Source organism: Heterodontus francisci, chromosome 5, assembly GCF_036365525.1.
Source record: "Heterodontus francisci isolate sHetFra1 chromosome 5, sHetFra1.hap1, whole genome shotgun sequence".
Taxonomy (NCBI): domain Eukaryota; kingdom Metazoa; phylum Chordata; class Chondrichthyes; order Heterodontiformes; family Heterodontidae; genus Heterodontus; species Heterodontus francisci.
In genome coordinates this window covers 92,741,038-92,764,679 of record NC_090375.1, presented here as the reverse complement: position 1 = coordinate 92,764,679, position 23,642 = coordinate 92,741,038, and the positions used below count along the sequence as shown (strand labels likewise).

General features: G+C 42.6%; 1 protein-coding gene across 1 annotated transcript in view; it reads right to left on the bottom strand.

Annotated features, from left to right (window-relative positions):
- The window catches only part of LOC137369570 (putative Polycomb group protein ASXL3), a 412,154-nt gene that overhangs the window by 162,519 nt on the left and 225,993 nt on the right, over positions 1 to 23,642 (bottom strand). The window contains exon 7 of the mRNA XM_068030859.1: positions 4,167 to 4,295. Within this exon, the coding sequence (XP_067886960.1) occupies positions 4,167 to 4,295 (129 nt within the window). The remainder of the gene's footprint in view (positions 1 to 4,166; positions 4,296 to 23,642) is intronic.

Below are 23,642 nucleotides of genomic sequence, written 5' to 3'. Positions count from 1 at the left end.
CCTTTCCTATCACTGACGTTAAGCTGACTGCTCTACAGTTCCCAGGTTTTATCCTATCTCCTTTTTTGTATGTAGCATTAGCTTGCCACTAGTCCTTTGGCACTATTTCCTCTTCTGTGGAATATATCAAACACAATTTGAAAGACTGTATACACAACATCAATCACACTACATCATCCAGCCTTTCTGTTACTTCATCAAAGATCTCAACTATGCTAGCCAAATACAATTTAACTTTAACAAAAAAATGCTAGTTTTCATTTATTTACCCATATTTTTCCATGTGCCGATTAATTTTATCCCAGATTATTTTCTCTAAACATTTTCCAACCACTGATGTTAGGCTCAATTCAAGAGCTTTAAATAATATTTACAAAATTACATTTCACTTCAATGATTATTTAGGTGCTGGACAGGACCAGAATGTAATGCATATCTCACTTCTGTACAGCTCCCATATTATTATTCAATTGGTGCTTTCTAAAATCTGATTGTTACAAAATTCTGCAACTCTTGCATTACACAATACACTAAACTGTACTTAGAGGGTATTTAAAAACAGGCAGCAACATGAGGGGTAATAAAAACAAGAAATGCTGGAACCACTCAGCAGGTCTGGCATCATCTGTGGAAAGAGAAGCAGAGCTAATGTTTCGGGTCAGTGACCCTTCATCGGAACATGAGGGGCCTCGGTTGGTAGGAAGTGGCTCTTGGTTATTAGCTATCGAGGTTAGATGACAGTAGAGAGACAATCCAGCAGCACGTGGAGGTACAGGGAAATTCAAGCTGCCTGTCACTGTAGTTTACAATCTTAGTGAATAAAAAGGTTTATAACGTAAGGTACGGTACATTAAAAACATTTAGCCCAAAAATTCCACTCTTTCTTGGGGCCGATTTCAGGCATGAGGACAGTGCAGTGAACCCAGGTTGGGGCAGAACCTAGCCAGCAGAATTAGGCCCCATTTTTATGCAGCCAAGGCAAATTTCAACAGAAGGGGAGCAGGCCTCTTCAGCCTGTGTCCCTCTTCACCATAAATTTTAGTTTGGTTGTGTGTTGGAGCATTCCTAGGCTCACCCAGAAATCTCACCAGATGTACAAGCCAGCAGTACGGAGAGATAGAAAAAGCAAGCATTGGCGCAGTAGATCCCACCAAGAAGAAATTTAACAGCAATTATTCTGCTAAGGAAGCATCCCATCTTCAACAAAAACAGCATGTGGGTTACCTCTTACTCACTGTAGCAACAAGGTACCAGTCTGGATTCTACCTCTATTTGAAGAATAAGGATCGTCCAAGCTTACAGTGTTATTTTATGCTTATAAGAGCAGTAACATGAAAGAATGCCATGATAGAATCTCAAAGCCTTTGTGACAAAGACAATGGACTGGAATTTGCTGTGAAACTGACAGTGTGGCTAATGGCATGACGTTATTTATGTGCAAGTCAGAAACAATAGTTGGAAAGCAGGACAAATCCAATCCAGCCACTTACTGTCCATCCGTCTATTCTCAATCATCAGCAAAGTGATTGTTGACAGTGCTATCAAGTGGCAGATACTCACCAATAACCTGATTGCTGATGCCCAGGCCCACTTGGCTCCTGACCTCATTCCATGGCAAAAGAGCTGAATTCCAGAGGTGAGGTGAGAGTGATTGTCCTTGACTGTCTCTAGTAAAATTGAAGTCAATGAGAATCAGGGGGCAACTCCACTGGCTGGAGTGATACCTAGCAAAAATGAAGATAGTTGTGGTTGTTGGAGGCCAAACATCTCAGCCTCAGGATATTGCTGCAGGAGTTCCTCAGGGCCCAAGCATCTTCAGCTGCTCTATCAATAACCATCAGAAGGTCAGAAGTGGAGATGTTCGCTGAAGATTGCACAGTGTTCAATTCCATTTGCAAGTCCTCAGATATGAAGCTGTCCATGTCCACATGGAGCTAGACGTGGACAACATTCAGGCTTTGGCTGTTAAGTGACAAGTAACATTCACACCACACAAACATATAACATTCTGAAGGGGCTGGATAGGGAAGACATTGAGAGATTGTTTCCGCTATTCGAGGAATCTAAAACACGGGGGCACAGTCTCAGGTTAAGAGGCCGTTCATTTAAGACAGAGATGAGGAGAAATTACTTCACTCAAAGGGTTGTGAATCTTTGGAATTCTCTGACCCAGAGGGTTGTGGATGCTCCATCGTTGAATATATTTAAGGCTGGGACAGACAGATTTTTGTTCTTTCAGGGAATCAAGGGATATGGCAAGCAGGTGGGAAGGTGGAGTTGAGGCTTAAGATCAGCCATGATCTAATTGAATGGCGGAGCAAGCTCAATGGGCCATATGGTCTGTTCCTGCTCTATTTCTTATGCTTTTATGCTCTTAAGTGCTAGACAATGACCATTCCAACAAGAAAGACTCTAACTATCTCCCTTTGACATTCAACAGGTTTACCAATCTGAATCCCCCACCATCAACATCCTGGGGGGTTACCATTGACCAGAAACTTAACTGCACCAGCCATATAAATATTGTGGCTACTAGATCAGGTCAGAGGCTGTGTATTCTGCAGTGAGTAACTCACTTCCTGACTCCCCACAGTCTGTCCACCATCTACAAAGCACAAGTCAGGAATGTGATGGAATACTGTCCACTTGCCTGGATGAGTGCAGGTACAATAACACTGAGGAAGCTCAACACCATCCAGAATAAGGAAGCCCACTGGATCAACACCCCATCCACCACTGTAAACATTCAGTCCCTCCATGACCAAGTACGCAGTGGCAGCAGTGTGTACCATCCACAAGATGCACTACAGCAACTCACCAAGGCTTCTTTGGCAGCACCTTCCTCACCTGCAACCTCTACAACTTAGAAGGACAAAGACAGCAGGCACATCTGAACACCTACTCAAGGCCAATTAGGGATGGATGATAAATGCTGGCTTTGCCAGCAACACTCACATTCCGTGAATGAACAAAACTCCTGGCATACATAAAAATCCTAAAGTTGCAGCCTCACAGGCACTGCCCCTATGTAAAGTGCACAAAAACTGCAACTCCCCATAATGCTCCCCATAGAAATGTATTCAACAACATGAAATTTCTATACTGACATCATAGATACGGGCTAAACTCACCTCAAAACTTGTCCATTCCAGTATAAGTACCCTTTTAATGGTATGGTAAGTTTCAATTCCTCCCAAACAACATCTCTGGCACTGAAAATTAACTTTTACAAGTGTTCAACTTTTAATTATTGGAGATTTTTTAAAAAAGTAATTTTTTGAAACTTTTTCTTTAGGAACATACAAGTAGGAGCAGGAGTAGGCCACTTGGCCCCTCGAGCTTGCTCCGCCATTCAATAAGTTCATGGCTGAACTGATTACTCCACATTTCCACCTACCCCCGATAACCTTTCACCCCCTTGCTTATCAATAATCTATCTACCTCTGCCTTAAAAGTATTCAAAGACTCTGCTTCCACTGCCTTTTGAGGAAGAGAATTCCAAAGACTCACGACCCTCTGAGAGAAAAAAATTCTCCTCATCTCTGTCTTAAATGGGTGACCCTTTATTTTTAAACAGTGACCCCTAGTTCTAGATTCTCCTACAAGGGGAAACATCCTTTCCACATCCACCCTGTCAAGACCCATCAGGGTCTTATATGATTCAATCAGGTCGCCTCTTACTCTTCTAAATTCCAGCGGATACAAGCCTAGCCTGTCCAACCATTCTGTCATTTTTATTTCTCCCTCTTAATCCAATATTTCTTTCCTTTTCTTTATTTCACTTTCTGTAACCTGATTTGATATTGATTTCAATATTCTGACTTACATTTCTTAGTTCAGACTCTGCGCTGCTCTTTAACAATTCTTAATCAGTTTAGTTAAGGGGATACACTGTTATTTGCCCTGTTCATACAGGTCCCTTATTCCTTGTAGAAGATGCTGCATTCTTTGGAAGCTTGGCTGTGAGCAACTTACTGTGCAAAAGCCCTCAGAAAGTCTATGGGCAAGTGTAAGTCAAACAAATGGCATTTACAGCAAAATCTGTCCCAATGCCTTTTTAATTAAATAAAGGGATGTTTTAAATTTTGGTTTGATATTGTACAACTGACAGATCTGAACAACAATGAATAAACCTGCTGTGGCCTGAAGGCTTTTGTGAAACATACCTGAGCTGGATCTTTTCAGTCTTTTCAGGTGCTGATCTGTTGTTTTTACAAGACTTGGTGAGGATTTCGGACTTTCTTTTAATTGTTCATCAGAAGCATTCAGCTCACCAATATTATTTGATTCAGATCCTGAAAAAAATGTATAAAATTGATTTTGTGTTATATATCAATGTTTTACACATCTGCCTTTAACATTCCAGCTCTTGGCTCTGCACAGTTAATTGCAAGATAGGTTGGGAATTTTTTGTATTTAATGAAGTAGGACTAGTTTATGTCTAAAGACACGGACTGTGGTGCCAACTATTAAACCCATCAGGAGGTGACTTTGTCTATTGCCGGTATATTATCTGCGGGTTCCAGCATGGTAGTTCTTCAGTTATAAGTCACAGCTTCTCCGTTATTTAGTAAATGCTTCCATTTATAATGTTTTATTGGGTATTTTCATTAGAAACTATATTATGCTGTTTTACTTCAAAGTGAGAAACAGTAGCAGCTATATATTTGCAGCAAATCAACCCCTCAGGAATCATTTCACTCAGGACAAGTATTTTGCCTCTCGCTGGCTAGTTCCAGCAGGATGTTTTATTCAGCAGTTTTTTTTTACTAAGTGACACGCATAAGTAGGATGATGTTTGCAGTCATTCTCAGATACAAAGTAGGGTCCACACAGTAATGTTTCTGTGCCTGTATTTTTTTTTAGATTGAAACATAAATAAAGATGCTTCATGTTGTTGAAGTCAGATCTTTTACTCCCCTGTTTTCTGCACTCTGGCTATCTACTTAAGTACAGTATGTTAATTGCCTACACGAGCGCACATCTAAGAATCCAAGAACATCCTTAAATCATTGTTAACAATCACAGGTATTTCATTTAGATAGAACGTTTTCTCAGAAAGTGTTCTTTTATTAAACATTTATTTTATCCGCGTGATGCTCATTTAATTTTTTTGTCAAGACGAGAATCTTGGTGACTATTTTTTCCACACTATTAGTAATGTTCTCCATTTGCTCTGTTAAAATGTTTCCCTTTTTGTAAACTTGCCCAAATACCATATTCCCCTAGATTTGGGGAAGATTCCGTTAGATTGGAAAATAGCGAATGTAACTCCTTTATTCAAAAAATGAGACAGAAAGCAGGAAACTACAGGCCAGATAGCTTAACTTTCTTAGGAAAATGTTAGAAGCTATTATTAAAGACGTTATAGCAGGGCATTTAGAAAAATTCAAGGTAATCAGGCAGAGTCAACATGGTTTTGTGAAAGGGAAATCATGTTTAAAAAATTTATTGGAGTTCTTTAGAGAGTTACATGTGCTGTGGATAAAGGTGGATGTATTGTACTTAGATTTCCAGAAGGCATTTGATAAGGTGCCACATCAAAGGTTATTGTAGAAAATAAAAGCTCATGGTGTAGGGGGTAACATTTTAGCCTGGATAGAAGATTGGCTAGCTAACAGGAAACAGAGAGTCGGTATAAATGGGTCATTTTCTGGTTGGCAAGGTGTAACGAGTGGTGTGCCACAGGGATCTGTGCTGGGGCCTCAACTTTTTACAATTTATATAAATGACTTAAATGAAGGGACCAAAGGTATGGTTGCGAAATTTGCTGATGACAGAACGATAGGTAGGAAAGTAACTTGTGAAGAGATCATAAGGGGGCTACAATGGGATATAGATAGGTTAAGTGAGTGGGCAAAGACCTGGCAAATGGAGTATAATGTGGGAAAGTGTGAAATTGTGCACTTTGGCAGGAAGAATAAAAAATAAGCATCTTATCTAAATGGTGAGAGATTGCACAGCTCTGAGATGCAGAGGGATCTGGGTGTCCTAGTGCATGAATTGCAAGGTTAGTATGCAGGTACAGCACATAATTAGGAAAGCTAATAGAATGTTAATAAATGTGAAGTCATTCATTTCGGTAGGAGTAACAGTAAAAAGGATTATTACTTGAATAGTAAAAAGTTGCAGCATGCTGCTATGCAGAGGGACCTAGGTGTCCTTGTGCATGAATCGCAGAAGGTTGGTCTGCAGGTACAGCAAGTAATTAGGAAGGCAAATGGAATTTTGTCCTTCATTGCTAAAGGGATTGAGTTTAAAAGCAGAGAGGTTATGTTGCAGCTGTATAAGGTACTGGTGAGGCCGCACCTGGAGTACTGGGTGCAGTTTTGGTCTCCTTACTTGAGAAAGGATATACTGGCACTGGAGAGGGTGCAGAGGAGGTTCACTAGGTTGATTCCGGAGTTGAGGAGTTGAGGCTTATGAGGAGAGACTGAGTAGATTGGGATTATATTCATTAGAGTTCAGAAGAATGAGGGGGGATCTTAAAGAAACATATAAAATCATGAAGGGAATAGATAAGATACAAGTAGAGAGGATGTTTCCACTGGCAGGTGAAGCTAGGACAAGAGGGCATAGCCCCAAGATTAGAGGGAGCAGATTTAGGACTGAATTAAGAAGGAACTTCTTCACCCAGAGGGTTGTTAATCTATGGAATTCCTTGCCCAGTGAAGTAGTTGACGCTTCTTCAGTAAACGTCTTTAAAGCTAAGGTAGATATCTTTTTGAACAATAAAGGAATTAAGGGATACGGTGGGAGCGTGGGTAAGAGGATCTGAGTCCACGAAAAGATCAGCCATGATCTTATTGAATGGCGGAGCAGGCTCGAGGGGCCGGACGGCCTACTCCTGCTCCTAGTTCTTATGATCTTATGTTATCGTTTATCGCGAGGGAAATTGAATACAAAAGTAGGGAGGTTATGCTTCAGCAATACAGGGCATTGGTGAGACCACATCTGGAGTACTGTTTTAAGGAAGGATGTAAATGCATTGGAGGCAGTACAGAGAAGGTTTACGAGACTAACACCTGGAATGGGGCTATCTTACAAGGAAAGATTGGACAGGCTAGGCTTGTATCCACTGGAATTTAGAAGAGTAAGAGGCAACTTGATTGAAACATATCAGATCCTGAGGGGTCGTGACAGGGTGGATGTGGAAAGGATGTTTCCCCTTGTGGGAGAATTTAGAACTAGGGGTCACTGTTTAAAAATAAGGGGTCGCCCATTTAAGACAGAGATGAGGAGAATTCTTTTCTCTCAGAGGGTCGTGAGTCTTTGGAATTCTCTTCCTCAAAATGTATTTTTAACGCAGAGGTGGACAGATTTTTGATAAGCAAGGGGGTGGAAGGTTATCGGGGGTAGGTGGAAATGTGGAGTAATTAGTTGAGCCATGAACTTATTGAATGGCAGAGCAAGTTCGAGGGGCCAAGTAGCTGACTCCTGCTCCTAATTCGTATGTATGTTCATACACAATTACTGCAGACTTCAGCTATGCAGATCAATCCATCCCTCCCCTACAAACCATCTGATATTTGGGGCCAGGCTCTAAAGCTAAACTTTACACTCTACAGATACAATCGCAGACAAAAGAATCAGTTAGAAAACATGGACCACCTGATGATAAGTAATATGTATGATATATTGTTTGCTGAAAACTAGATGGCCCTTTGATCACAGTAAGCCCATTGTTGTAATTACAATCCAATATCTTCTCCCGCATTATTTTGCTTTTCTTGATTAGAATATTGTAGAGGGTCTGGAAATAAAAGCAACTAGTTATTACCACGCTAATTTGAGTGTTTATTTGGACAGAACAGTAAGGTAATGCCAGATCCCAGTTCTCAAGAAAATTAAGATCTGACAAATAAGAAAATGTTTGGTGCTGTGTTGCAAAACAATGTACCTGATAACAAAGCTTCGCCTTGTTTTTCAAGTGACCTGGCTTGAGTTGTTTTTGCAAGAGCTATAGAGCCAAATAGGGTTCAGGAAATGTCAGACATATGAATTGAAGGTACCTTTTTATTTTGCTGCAATACCAAGTAGCATAGTAGATAGTGTGTGATGATAAGCATTTTCTTTGCATTTTCAACAAGTGTCAGACACTATATATTTATATTACTTATTCTACTGTGAGTACAACACCTATAAAAGTACAGAAAATGCTGGAAGTACTCATCAGGTCTGGCAGCATCTGTGGAGAGAGAAATAGAATTAACGTTTCAGATCTGCAACCTTTCATGTTCTGCTGAAACTCAATGGCTCTAGCTCAGTACTGTCTTGCTGTGATAGCAAAGGTGATGAATTTCCCTGTCGTGAATGGTGGTGGACAATTAAACAACTAACTGGAGGAGGAGGCTCCACAAATATCCCCATCTTCAATGATGGGGGAGCCCAGCACATCACTGCAAAAGACAAGGCTCAAGCATTTGCAACAATCTTCAGTCAGAAGTGCCGAGTTAATGATCCATCTCGGCCTCCTCCTGAAGTCCCCAGCATCACAGATGCCAGTCATGAGCCAATTTGATTCACTCCATGTGATATCAAGAAATGACTGAAGGCACTGGATACTACAAAGGCTAGGAGTCCTGACAACATTCCGGCAATAGTACTGAAGACCTGTTCTCCAGAATTTGCTGCGCCCCTAGCCAAGCTGTTCCAGTACAGCTATGACACTGACATCCACTCGACAATGTGGAAAATTGCCCAGGTATGTCCTGTACAGAAAAAGCAGGACAAGTCCAACTCGGCCAATTACCGCCCCATCAGTCTACTCTCAATCATCAGTAAAGTGATGGAAGGTGTCGTCGACGCAGACAAGTGCGAAGTGATGTAATTTGGGAAGTTAAACTAGGACAGAACATATACAGTGAATGGCAGGGCCCTGGGGAGTGTTGTTGAGCAGAGAGACCTTAGGGTGCAAGTACATAGTTCCCTGAAAGTTTCAACATAGGTAGACAGGGTGGTGAAGAAGGTGTATGGCATGCTTGCCTTCATCGGCCGAGGCATTGAGTACAAGAGTTGGGACGTCATGTTATAGTTGTACATAATTGGTTAGGCCGCACTTGGAGTACTGTGTGTAGTTCTGGTCTCTGCACTACAGGAAAGATGTGATTAAGCTAGAGAGGGTGAAGAAAAGATTCACAAGGATGTTGCCTGGTTTGGAGGGCTTGAGTTATAAAGAGAGATTGGATAGGCTGGGTCTGTTTTCCCTGGAGCGAAGGAGGCTGAGAGGGGACATGATAGAGGTATATAAAATTATGAGAGGCATAGATAGGGTAGATAGCCAGAGTCTGTTTCCCATGGTAGGTTTCACTAAAACTAGAGGGCATAGATTTAAGGTGAGAAGGAGGAGGTTTAAAGGGGATCAAATTGGTAAATTTTTCACACAAAGAATAGGGGGTATCTGGAATGAGCTGCCAGAGGAGGTGGTGGAGGCAGGAACAGTAGCAACATTTAAAAGGCATCTGGACAGGTACTTGAATGAGCAAGGCATTGAGGGAAATGGAATTAATGCAGGCAGGTGGGATTAGTATAGATAGGCATTATGGTCGGCATGGAGGCGGTGGGCCGAAGGGCCTGTTTCTGTGCTGTACGACTCTATGACAGTGCTATCAAGCGGCACCTGCTCACTGATGCTCAGTTTGGGTTGCACCAAGGCCACTCAGCTCCAGACCTCATTACAGCCTTGGTTCAAACATGGACAAAAGAACTCAACTCAAGAGTTGAGGTGAGAGTGACTGCCCTTGACATCAAGGAGCCCTAGCAAAACTGGAGTCAATAGGAATTGGGGGAAAACTCTCCACAGGTTGGAGTCATACCTAGGGCAGAGGAAGATGGTTGTGGTTGTTGGAGGTCAATCATCTCAGCTCAAGAACATCACTGCAGGGTAGTTTCCTAGGCCCAACCATCTTCAGTTGCTTCATCAATGACCTACCTTCAATCATAAGGTCAGAAGTGGGGATGTTCGCTGATGATTGCACAATGTTCAGCACCATTCACGACTCCTCAGATACTGAAGCAGTCTGTATAGAAATGCAGCAAGACCTGGACAATATCCAGGCTTGGGCTGGTAAGTGGCAAGTAACATTTGCACCACACGAATGCCAGGCAATGACCATCTCCAACAAGAGAAAATCTAACCAACTCCCCTTGACATTCAATGGCATTATGATTGCTGAATCCCCCACTATCAACATCCTGGGTGTTACCATTGGTCAGAAACTGAACCGGAGTAGCCATATAAATACTGTGGCTACAAGAGCAGGTCAGAGGCTAGAAATCCTGCAGTGAGTAACTCGTCTCCTGACTCCCCAAAGCCTGTCCACCATCTCCAAGTCAGGCGTGTGATGGAATACTCTCCACTTGCCTGGATGGATGCAGCTCCAACAACATTCAGGAAGCTCAACACCATCCAGGACAAAGCAGTCCACTTGATTGGCACCCCATCCACAAACATTCACTCCCTTCACCACAGATGCACAGTGGCAGCAGTGTGCACCATCTACAAGATAAACTGCAGCAACACACCAAGGCTCCTTAGACAGCACCTTCCAAACCCGCAACCTCTACCACCTGGAAGGACAAGGGCAGCAGTCACATAGGAACACCACCACCTGCAAGTTCCCCTCCAAGCCACACACCATCCTGACTTGGAACTATATCGCCGTTCCTTCACTGTCGCTGGGTTAAAATTCTGGAACTCTGTTTCCAACAGCACTGTAGGTGTACCTACCCCACATGGAATGCAGCAGTTCAACGCAGCTCACCACTACCTTCTCAAGGGCAACTGGGGATGAGTAATTAAATGCTGGCCTAGCCAGCGACGCTCACGTCCCAGGAACAAATAAAAAAAAAACTTGTGATGCCTGTATATTCTATGTGTTGTGGTGGGGAAGGAGTGCGAAGTAATATCTAATGGGCTGCAACCTCCTTAACTGTATGACTCCTCTTTTCTTAATTCTGTACTGTTCCTGCTCATGATAATGGCATTTCAGAGCACAGCCATCGGCAATGCCATACCTACTCCTCAGAGGCTGTCATTGCAGATTGGGGAGTGTGGGACAAAAAGCTGCTGGTGATCTGACCTTGTCAGAGGGAGTAATGAGAAATACCAGATTTGAATTGTTTGAGTGGCAAAGCATTATCAGCAAATGTACTTCCAAGCTGCAGAAATCCTAGTCAAACACTTAAAACTATTCTGTCTCAGAATCTCTTCACTTTGCCTGTTTCAGCTGATGTTACAGCTTGTAACTCTCAGTCTAAGTTATACTGAGTGCATTATAGATGTAAAAGCAGGAAACCAGGAACTGCAAATCATTGTCCTTCGTTACCATTCAATAACATGAGCACGCTTAGAACTCAGGGGCACGGGGTGGGGGGGCGGGGGGCAAGCAGGCATTGGGTTTGGATCACGGGAAGAGCTTAAAAGCACAAGGAAACTCAGGGGAAGCGATTTAATGGTGGATAACAGGTGGAAACATCTTCTGCCCAACCTTACCGTCACAATGATTTTCTTGCCGTGTTTATATATCCCAAAACTGCAAGGAAATTCACCCATACTCTGGATTGTGGGAAAACCCCTCTCTCCTGGGAACGATGCAGATATTGTAGTTCAGGAAGAGGGGTGTGAAGTATTGGATGTGATCAACAGAGGGAGCAAGAACGTATTAATGGGATTAGCATCCTAGAAAGTTGATAAATCACCAGGACTGGATGAAATGTACCCCAGGCTGTTAAAAGAAGCAAGAGAGGAAATAACAGAAGGCCTGACCATCATTTTCCAGTCCTCACTGGATACAGGTGTGGTGCCGGAGGATTGCAGAACTGCTAACATTGTACCTCTGTTTAAAATGAGAGCAAGGGATAGACCGAATAATTACAGGCCAGTCAGTCTAAATTCAGTAGTGGGCAAATTATTGGAATCTATTCTGAGAGACAGGATAAACTGTCACTTAGAAAGGCACAGATAATCAAGGACAGTCAGCATCGATTTGTTAAGGGAAGATCTTGTCTGACCATCTTGATTGAATCTTTTGAAGAAGTAACAAGGAACATGGATGAGGGTGCTGTTCAAGTAGTCTACATGGATTTTAGCAAGGGTTTTGACAAGGTCCCACATGGCAGACTGGTTAAAAAAAGAAAATGCCATAGGATCCAGGGAAATGCAGCAAGGTGGACACAAAATTGGATTAGCGGCAGGAAACAAAGGGTAATTGTTGACGGGTGTTTTAGCAGCTGGAGGGCTGTTTCCAGTGGTGTTCCGCAGGGCTCAGTACTGGGTCCTCTGCTTTTTGTGATGCATATTAACGATATACACGTTAACGATATTAATATATAATATAATTAACATATTAACGATATACAGGCGGCCAACATCCCCAGCATATACACCCTACTGAGCCAGCAGCGCATGAGATGACTTGGCCATGTGAGCCGCATGGAAGATGGCAGGATCCTCAAGGATGCATTGTATAGCGAGCTTGTCACTGGTATCAGACCCACCAGCCGTCCATGTCTCCGCTTTAAAGACGTCTACAAACCTGACATGAAGTCCTGTGACATTGACCACAAGTCGTGGGAGTCAGATGCCAGTGATCCCCAGAGCTGGTGGACAGCCATAAAGGCGGGGCTAAAGAGTGGCGAGTCGAAGAGACTTAGCAGTTGGCAGGAAAAAAGACAGAAGCGCAAGGAGAAAGCCAACTGTGTAACAGCCCCGACAACCAATTTTATCTGCAGCGCCTGTGGAAGAGTCTGTCTCTCTAGAATTGGCCTTTATAGCCACTCCAGGCACTGCTTCACAAACCACTGACCACCTCTAGGCACTTACCCATTGTCTCTCGAGACAAGGAGGCCAAAGAAGAAGAAGAAGAAGAATTAACGATTTGGACATAAATGTAGGGGGCATGATCTAGAAGTTTGCAGATGATACAAAGATTGGCCGTGTGATAAATAGCGAGGAGGATAGCTGTAGGCTGCAGAAAGATATTGATGATCTGGTCAGATGGGCAGAAAAGTGGCAAATGGAATTCAACCTGGAGAAGTGTGAGGTGATGCATTTGGGGAGGTCAAACAAGGCAAAGGAATACGCAAATTATGGGAAGATACTGAGAGGTATAGAGGAAGTGAGGGACTTTGGGGTAAATGTCCACATAATCCCTGAAGGACAGGTTGATAAGGTGGTTTAGAAGGCATATGGAATCCTTTCCTTTATTAGCCGAGGTATAGAATATGAGAGCAGGGAGGTTATGCTGGAACTGTATAAATCATTGGTTAGACCACAATTTGAGTACTGTGTGCAGTTCTGGTCACCTCTTTACAGAAAGGATGTACTTGCACTCGAGAGGGTACAGAGGAGATTTATCAGGATGTTGCCGGGACTGGAAAATGCAGCTATGAGGAAAGATTGGATCGGCTGGGGTTGCTTTCCTTGGAACAGAGAAGACTGAGGGGAGATCTAATTGAAATGTACAAAATTTTGAGGGCCCTGGATAGAGTGGAGATGAAAAGCCTATTTACCTTAGCAGAGAGGTCAGTGACTAGGGGGCATAGATCTAAAGTGACTGGTAGAAAGAGTAAAGGGGAGATGAGGAAAAGCTTTTTCACCCTTATGGTGGTGGGGGTCTGGAACTCACTACGTTGAAAAGGGTAGTTGAGGCAGAAACCCTCAACTCATTCAAAAGAAGTGTGGATATACACCTCAAGTACAGGGCTAAGGACCAAATGCTGGAAGGTGGGATTAGAATGGGTGGAATGTTTTTCGGCTGGCACAAACATGACGGGCCAAGTGGACTCTTTCTGTGCCATAAACCTTCTATGATTCTCCTGGCCCCACCACCCTCGCCTCCAATAATAAGTGCAAAGAGTTCATGGACTTCTTTGTCACTAAGATCAAGATCAGCTGCCTTCACTGTGTCCCTCCCTTCCACTAGCCCACCTGGCCAAACTTCCTCTAATGTTCCCCCTGCCCTAGACTTGAACTTGCATGGTTCTTCTAGTTTCTCCACTATCTCCCCTCATGCGCTCTCTGACTTCATCTTGTCCACGAGACCCACTTCCTGCTCCCTTGATCCCATTCCCACTAAATCTCTGACCACTCAACCTTCTCATCTAGTCCCCATGTTAGCCGATATTGTTACTGACTCTCTCTCTTCAGGTGTTGCCTCTTTCTCCTTTAAATCTGCCGTCATCACCCTCCTCTTCAAAAAAACAAACCTCCTGCTCCCTTGATCCCATTCCGACTAAACTGCTGATCAACCAACTTCCCCTCCTGGTCCCCATGTTAGCCAATACTACTAATGGTTCTCTCTCTTTAGGTGTTGTCCCTTTCTCCTTTAAATCTGCCATCATCACCCCTCTCCTCAAAAACCCAACCCTTGATCTCACCGTCCTTGCAAACTACCATCCTGTCTCCAACCTCCCTTTCCTCTCCAAAGTCCTTGAATGTGTTGTCATCTCCCAAATCTGTTCCCTTCTATCCTGGAACCCTCCAATAAGGTTTCTACCCTGCCACATTACTGAAACAGCTCTCACCAAAGTCACAAATGATATCTGTTACGAGTGCTTCCTTTTTTTTTGTTGATTTTGAAGATTTGTGTTTTAAATTTGAAAAGGAATCCATGGAACTTTTTTATGAGGGCCACTGACAGGTTTGAAAACAAACAGTTACTGGAAGGCACCTGTCTTCAAATAATTACCCAGCAGGGGTTGTTTTTGACTTGGGGAAAGATGTTTGCAGAAAAGTGACAGGTCAAGATTTATAGGGGTCAGGAGACTTGACACCTGACATTGTTTATGGTTTCGCTTTGGACAGTGAGTTGGGATATGGGCAATGGTTTGAAAGGACAGTGGAGAAAACTTGCCAAGAAGAACAAACCACCCCAACTCAGTCTGTTTCAGCAGTTTGAAAAAGCCTGCCAGTTTTCCATCTCTCGCGAACCTGAGAAGCAAGTGTAAGAAGCAAACTGAAACTGTTGCCGCATTTCTGTTTTAAGGTCTGTCGGAAACCTCTATTGCTGCATTTCCTGGAAAGTCTACCCAAACTGATCTTCAACGTCGCCTGAAAAGAACTGTTCTAGGAAGATCTCAGTGGTAGCTGTCTATACGCATTTGGGACGCCAAACGAAAACAAAGGACATCTATCCATATCTTTTCTTTTCTTCTTCAAAAATGAGAAAGTATTTAGCCTAAGTGTTTTTTTTAATCTGTTTTTGTTGTAATAGAGCTCTAAAACGAAAATCCCTTTTTTTTTCTTGTGTATGTATATGTGTGTGAGTGTGAGAGAAGCTGAGGTTCAAAGGGAACTTTAATATTTCAATCTGTGTGTTAATGCTTTTCTTCATTACTGGTTAAGACATGTTTTATAACAAACAGATAATTTTGTTGTTGATTAAAGAAATCTGGTCAGTGTGTTTTATTCTGGGATAAAAATAGAGCCTATGATTGACTGTATCGGTAATTGGGAAAAAATTTAAACATGTGTTGTGACATGTGGAGAAGTGGAACTAGAATAAACATTGCACTCTTCCCACTTCGGTCATAATACATTCTATGTGACTGTGACAAAAGTAAACTTTCCCTCCTTTTCCTTTTCGACTTGCCTGTAGCCTTTGACATAGTTGACCAAATCATGATCTTCCAACACCTCTCCACTGACATCCAGCTGAGTGGGACTGCTTTCACCTGGTTCCATTCTTATCTATCTAATCGGAGCCAGAGAATGATTTGCAATTATTTCTCTTCCTGCTTCCGCACTGTTACCTCTCGTGTCCTGCAAGGTCTATCCTTGCCCCCTCCTATTTCTCTTCTACATGCTGCACCTGGGTGACATCAGCTGAAAGCACAGTGTTAGTTTTCACATGTATGCTGACGACACTCTGCTCTAACTCACCACCACTTCTCTCGTCTCCTCCACTGTTGCTAAATTATCAGATGGCATTGCCGACATCCAGTAAATGGATAAGCAGAAATTTCCTCCAATTAAATACTGGGACGACTGAAGCAATCGTTTTCTGACCCTGTTCCAAAGTCTGTTCCCTAGCCACTCCATCCCTCTTCTTGGCAACAGTCTGAGATTAAGCCAGTCTGTTTGCAACCTTGGTGTCACATTTGATGCTGAGTTGAGCTTCCGACCTCATTAAGACCGCTTATTTCCACTTCCGTAACAACGCCCGACTGTGCTCCCATCTCAGCTCATCTGCTGCTGAAACCTTTATTCATGCCTTCGTTACCTCTAGACGACTAATCCAAGGCATTCCTGGCTGGCCTCCCACATTCAACCCTCCATAAACTGGAGGTCATCCAAAACTCTGCTGCCCGTGTCTTAATTCGCACCAAGTCCCATTCCCCTATCACCCCTGTGCTCGCTGACCTACACTGGCTCCCAGTCAAGCAATGACTTGATTTAAAAATTCAAATCCTTGTTTTCAAATTCCTCCAAGGCCTCGCCCTTCCCTATCTCTGTAATTTCCTCCAGCCCCACAACCTTCTGCAATATCTGTGCTTCTCTAATTTTGGCCTCTTGTGCATCTCTCATTTTAAACACTCCACCATTGGTGGCTACGCCTTCAGTTGCCTTGGCCCTAAGCTCTGGAATATCCTCCCTACACTTCTCTGCCTCTCTACCTCACTGTCCTTCTTTAAGACACTCCTTAAAACCTCTTTGACCAAGTTTTTGGTCATCTGACCAAATATCTCCTTAAGTAGCTCAGTGTCATACTTTGTTTTATAGTGTTCCTGTGAAGTGCCTTGAGACATTTTATTACTTTAAAGCGGGTATATAAATATAAGTAGTTGTTGTTGAAAGACAAGGTCTTCTCACAGGAATAACCTTTAATGCTTAGCTTAAGTCTTAATGTAATAAGAATAATGGCTTTTTTATTGTCTGGAGAATGATGAATAATATCAGACCTATCGGACTTGGAAGCCATTTGTGTCCGAAATGTTTAGTATGTCCTCTAAAAAGCATACTGCAATCCAATAAATAATAATGTTGGGCGATGCGCAGGATGCCACAAAAATCTGCCATAACATTTGAGGATTGCACAGTAATACTCTCATGGTTCAGTGCAGGCATCTGATACACATCTTCAGTGCACTGATGGCTATTCTGTTCTGGCTGATATGCTTCAAAAAGCATTTGTGGATGTAAAGTTATAGTCTATCACCCATCCCCAAAGATTGCAAACCTTCTATAAGATTATGATAAAATGAATCAGTCATGACAAGACTCTGGCTAAGAAGCAACTGTACATACAATATTCATTGCATCACAAATTGCATGAACCTCATTGCATGAAATCTTTTTTCTGTTGTAGCAGCAATTTAATCTACTACACAGGTAGAATAAATTGTACTTAGAATCTTAAGAGAAATCGCCATTACATATATTATAAATAAAAATCTTGTGTTTGCTGTGATGCCATAGAAAAGAGAATGAACCATTTAATTGACCAGCAGAGCAAAATTTGATTATTATTACACATGGCAGACTGGTTTATGCCTTCAATGGGCATTGGGGGGATTGGAAAATCCTTCTGCCTGCAATTTTCTGGCCAGCTGCATTTTGTATTCTCGAGTGCTCTGGCATAGATTCATTAATAGTTTAGGGACATGCAAAAACGTTTAAGTGAACACTCGGCAAATTGTCCTGCTTTTGTGCTGATATTGCACTTTTTACCTTTAAATCCCATTTTGAATGGCCTAAAGATAAAGGTATAACAGAACTTTTGAAGGGCTACAGGTGGGGGATGGTGGCGTAGTAATGTTTCTGGACTGATAATCCAGAGGCCCTGACTAATGCTCTGGAAAAATGAGTTCAAATCCCACCATGGCAGTTGGGAAATTTAAATTCAATTAATTAATAAATTTGTAATTAAAAACTAGTCTCATCAATGGTGATCATGAAACTACCAGATTGTCATAAAAATACAATGTGGTTCACTAACGTTATTTAGGAAAGGAAATCTACCATCCTTACCTGGTCTGGCCTACATGTGACTCCAGATCTACAACAATGCCCTCTGAAATGGCCTAGCAAGCCACTCAGTTGTGCCAAACTGCTCCAGAAAAGTTGAATAAAAATAAAACTGGACAGACCACCCAACATCGAAAAGAAAAGGACACACCCTGCTCTGTCGATTCTGCAAATTCCTCCTTACTAACATCTGGGGATTAGTGTAAAAGTTGAGAGAGCTGTTCCACAGACTAGTCAAGCAACAGCCTGACACAGTCATACACACCGAATCATACCTTACAGCCAATGTCCCAGACTCCTCCATTACCATCCCTGGGTATGTCCTGTCTCACCGGCAGGACAGTGCCACCAGTGATGATGGCACAGTGGTATACAGGCAGGAGGGAGTTGCTCTGGGAGTCCTCAATATTAACTCGAGAAAACCTGTTTGATTGCCTCTTTTTATGATCACAGGGCATAAACAGTTAAACACTCACTGAATTGGTAAGTATATCCACTTCAAAAAGAAATAAACCTGTTATGGTCAAAAAAGGAGAGGCAAAAGAGGGGAGCCCTTTGACCCCTCCTCACCTGATCTTAACAGTCCCTTTGACAGTCAACGGCCTTACCATCGCTGAATCTCCCACTATCAACTTCCTGGAGGTTAACCATTGACCAGAAACTGAACTGGACCAACCATTTAAATACTGTGGCTACGGGAACAGGTCAGAGGCTGGGAATTCTGCGGGACCTCGCCTCCTAACTCCGCAAAGCCTGTCCACCATCTACAAGGCACAATTCAGGAGTGCGGTGGAATATTCTCCATTTGCCTGGATGAGTGCAGCTCCAACAATGCTCAAGAAGCTTGACACCATCCAGAACTAAGCAGCCTGCTTGATCGGCACACCATTCTGCACCTTAAACTTTCACTCCCTCCACCACCGGTGCACAGTGGCAGCAGTGTGTACTAGATACAAGATGCACTACAGCAACTCGCCAAGCCTCCTTAGACAGCACCTTCCAAACCCACGACCTCTACTGCCTAGAAGGACAAGCGCAGCAGACACATGGGAACACCACTACCTGCAAGTTCCCCTCCAAGTCACACATCATCCTGAATTAGATCTATATCGCCATTCCTTCACTGTTGCTGGGTCAAAAACCTGAACTCCCTTCCCAACAGCACCATGGGTGTACTTATACCAGATGGACTGCAGCGGTTCAAGAAGGTGGCTCACCATCGCCTTCTCAAGGGCAATTAGGGATGGGCAACAAATGCTGGCCTTGCCAGTGACACCCACATCCCATGAAAGAATTAAAAGGTTTTGTATGGAGTTTTTCAGTTTTGCAACATAGGAATTGTTAAACAAAAAAAGACCAACATCCATCCTGTTCACTTTCTACCATCCTGGCAGTTACATGATACAATGATAATGGAATAGTTAAATAATCATAGCAATTAATTTCTTTCAGTTATCTACAACAGACACAGATATGACACGAGGAAAATCCCCAGTGGTAGAAAGCTTTGGGAACTATAGGTTCAAAGTCTCTTGTTCCTCTCAAGCATGCTACACTTAAATTACATTACTTATTTTTGTACTGTTGTTTTTATTACAGATCTTTTATCATAGAATCATAAATGACAGAAAGAGACCATTGAAAAAGTTATCCAATTAGCCCTACTGCCTTGCTCTTTTCCCATAGCTTTGCATTCTTTTTCCTTACTAAGCATTTATCCAATTCCCTTTTGAAAGCTACTTTTGAATCAGCTTCCATCATTCTTTCAGGCATTGCATTCCAGTTCCTAACAACATGCCTGATTTTTTTTTATTAATAATGTATGCATGGAATAATTTTTTTTCAGAAACAAATTTTATTTACTTATTATAATAAGTTTGTTTTTAAACGATCCTTTCCTTGCTAAGTCACTTGAAAGCAGACTAAGTGAAGCATTTAGAGGACTGCAGCAAAACAAGGACAAATGGAAGAAAATAATACAGGAAAAATAATACTTTCAATACCAACTTTCACAAAAGCTAACATAGCCATAAAAATCTTGGTGCAAGCTGCAAAGTCCTGTAGCAGCTCACAAGTGAGTGTAAAGTTAATGATGCAAATTAAATTAAATGCACTTCAAATATATTATTTTATGTCGTGGTTAAAATGGTAGAAGTTGAAAGAAGGCATGCCCGGGAAATGAGCAGGCACCTGAGGTAGAACTGGTACATGTGCCATTTTACAACCAACCATCTCTGCATGTCTTAGTACACCAGGCTGCCAATGGTCATGAACAAACTGCACATGAACAGACAGCCAGTTGCTAAGCTTCCACAGCTGTCATCTGCTGCAAGGTTACCTGCATCCAACCTGCAACAAAGATACGCAGCACAAATGGCAGCCATGATCACCGCTGCCCTCAATATTTCTACCACTGACTCACTCCAGGCTAGCATTGCTTTATCAGTGTTGCAAGTAATTTTATTTTATTCCCCATGAAGAACAGCAAAGGTTGACATTCTTGTCTAATTTCACCACATTGTAAATACAGAGGGTCATTGATGACAGTTACTGCCACTCCTCTGCCAGTACAGTTTGCTCCTCCTCACCTGTGCACTGTAATTCACCAGGTGATATCTCCTCAAGCTCAATAACTGCATCCTCCAGAATGTGTATGGCTTATAAACAATGAGGGGATGCGATGTGGCGGGATGCTGTTCTGAGGTACAGCAGGCTGACAAGCTCTTCTATACCCATAATGACAGAACGAACATAAGTGGGAATGCTATTTTGATCTTTGTGCGTAATCCTATGCAGCAGTGAATGTGAAGGGAGAAAAGACAAGAGCGGGACAGCATCAGCTTGGTGGAATCCTGTGGGTTCACCTTCCCTTAGCTTCTTATATGCAAGGATTTCCAGAGTGGCATCTTTCAAGGCAGCCAATACCCTAGGATTTCTGAGTCCTCCACGAATTTGGATCTGTTCCCCTCTATTAGGTGCCATTTTATATTGACTGTAAGATAAAGGAGCACCTATACATTCTAGGCATGTGGCCAACTCCCAAGCCATCCTGCCTGTCAGTAAGTATGCATCAAACAGCTAGAATGTGATACAATAATTTGATATGAAGCCCTTGGAAAATTTCAGGGTGCAAAGGCACTCAATTGTATGTTGCTGTTTGAATGTGCGCCCTACTTAGATATAGGTGAACATGATATAGTATAAAAGAGTGGTAAAGTTATGTGAGACCTTGGAATGGGTGAGCAAAAATGTAAGAACCGTTTGTCAGGCAACAGTTTGGACATGGATACTTGGGTCTCCCTCTGGTGCAATGTACAATTGGGTAGTCTTACCTTCAAAAGTGTACTCTTTGCTCCCACATCCTGTAGGTACTAAGCACAACACTGAACCTAACAATCTCTCCTCATGTCCTGGGAAAAGAGTGCCTTGGAGTGCGAGAGAGGGCAACCCTCCTCAGCCAGCTTCATGGCGCAATACACTTACTTCAGTAATCATCAAGCAGGGAGTTTGGGTGAAGTAATACTCTGCCACTTGCATACACTTTTCATTTCATGTCCCCACATTGGGTTTGCCATCCTTTGTTTTTTTACCTGCCATTTCCTACCACCCCATCCCATTCAAACTTTGGAAAGGCTAATAAATATTCAGAAATATATGCTCTAATATATGGACTTTATCCTTAAGTGACTGCATTCCATTAATTTTTCCCAGCAGCCCACACATTAAACCTGCTCCCTATGCCCATGCCAGCATGTGCACAGAGCATATTCTCAATATGTAAATGAATTACCTTCACAAAATCATGCTACTTGTGGACCATGCCCATATGGGCTGAATTTTATGAGCGTGCCGTAAATCGTGGCGGTCTGCTCTGATCTTGCCGGTCTGCCCATGCGGAGCGGCCGTCACTGAGCCCCCGTGATATTTTGCGCGGGGCTCATTTAAATGGAGGGGGCGGAGCGGCCACCCCTGATAATGTAGAGGGAGCAGCCGTTCCATCCCCGGCAACTTTGTCCGGTGCTACTGCACAGGCGTCGGCGTCATTTTTAAAGGGCTTCAAGCCCTAACAGATTTCAAATGTTAAAGGGAACATCACCTTTTATCTTAATAAAAACAGATAATTAAACATCAAAGCCCCTTCTCCACACCCCCAATGATCAAACAATACATTTATTTCCCCCCCAAAACTTCGTAATCTTTGCCCTGCAACCCCTTCCCACCATCCCCTCAGCCAATTGAAACAGTTTTAACCATCCTGAGAATTTCACTCCCCCCCCCTCCCCACCAGCGTCACACCTCGGATGTCTGCACAGAGATCCAAAGGCGCGGGCGTTCTGGCCAGGGGCCGGAAAATTGGCGTGGGCCAGCCATCGGACCAGGTAAGTTTATTTGAATTTATTTGCATTGATTTTAATATGGATATGAAGGCCCTGCCGCTTTTCGGTGGGAGGGGCCACACGGAGGCCTCGCCACCGCCGGTAAAATGTGGCAGGGCCTTCTCGGCGTCGGGGGTCGTGGCAGTCCTCTCCCGGAAGAATTTTCCGGGCCTTTCCGCCACGACCCCCAACGTTAGATAGTTCATAAAATTCAGCCCAGTGTGTTGCAATTTTGGTGACCGTGGACTCGTGTGAGAATGTTACCACTGAGCGAAGGCTGAATAAGAGTAGCACTGATATAGGCCATTGTCAATAAATCAAATCACCTTACACTCCCTTCTGTGTGAGTTAAGAAAACAGCATAATCATTTGTAGTTCTGAAGTGCTCCCCCTAAACATAGAGAGATCTCAAAGTGCTTTATAGGACAGTGGGCAAAGAGTAGACACTCTAGGAATGGGAAAGTGAAAAATAAGAGCTGAGGGGTAGTAAAAGCATGATCAAAGAGAAGAGTCTTAACGAACCATTTGATATTAAGAAGGGTGGTAACAAGTTGGAGGTGGTAGTGGAGAGAATTCCAGAAGCACGGCATTGTGGATGAAGGGAATAATACTGTAAAATGAGAAAAATAGAGATGGCAATTAAAAGTAGAATAACTGTAAATAAGATAAAAGTTACTCTAGTAATGCTTTATTTTGTTCATCAAACTTGACAGCTGTAGTGTCAAACAGTATTTACATTGTCATAAAACACAAAGTTATTTTGTTGGCCGTGAGGTATGGAAGGCATTATGCAAAATGTAAGAAAAAAGAATGTAAGAAATTTTAGGAACAGGTAAAGGGCTGTCAAACCGAATATTTTTCATACAACAACCTCCTTATTTTCCTTCTCACCACAGCCCTCAATCCCTTCTCTCTCCAGTAGTGCAACTAATTGCCTCTTCATTCATGTATGCAGTCTTCTTCAACAATTTACTTCACAACTCTATTACCTTTCAGATGAAAAGTTTCCACCTGCCTTTTTTTATTCCTCAATTTCTAATTTAACTCATGTTCACTGATATTTGAACCCATCATTGCGGTGAACAATTTACCTGGATCAATCTTGAAAACTTCAGTTAGAACACTTTTCCAAAGACAATAAATGCAAGTTCCTCACCAGTTCTATAAGATAAATAATTGTTGATGTTTGTCTTTGTACCCTCTCAAACACAATAATATTCTTCCCATAAGTGATCATAAACTTATGAAAAGTCAAGGACCAGAAAACACCAGCCTGCTCACAAATGTTCTTCCCATTA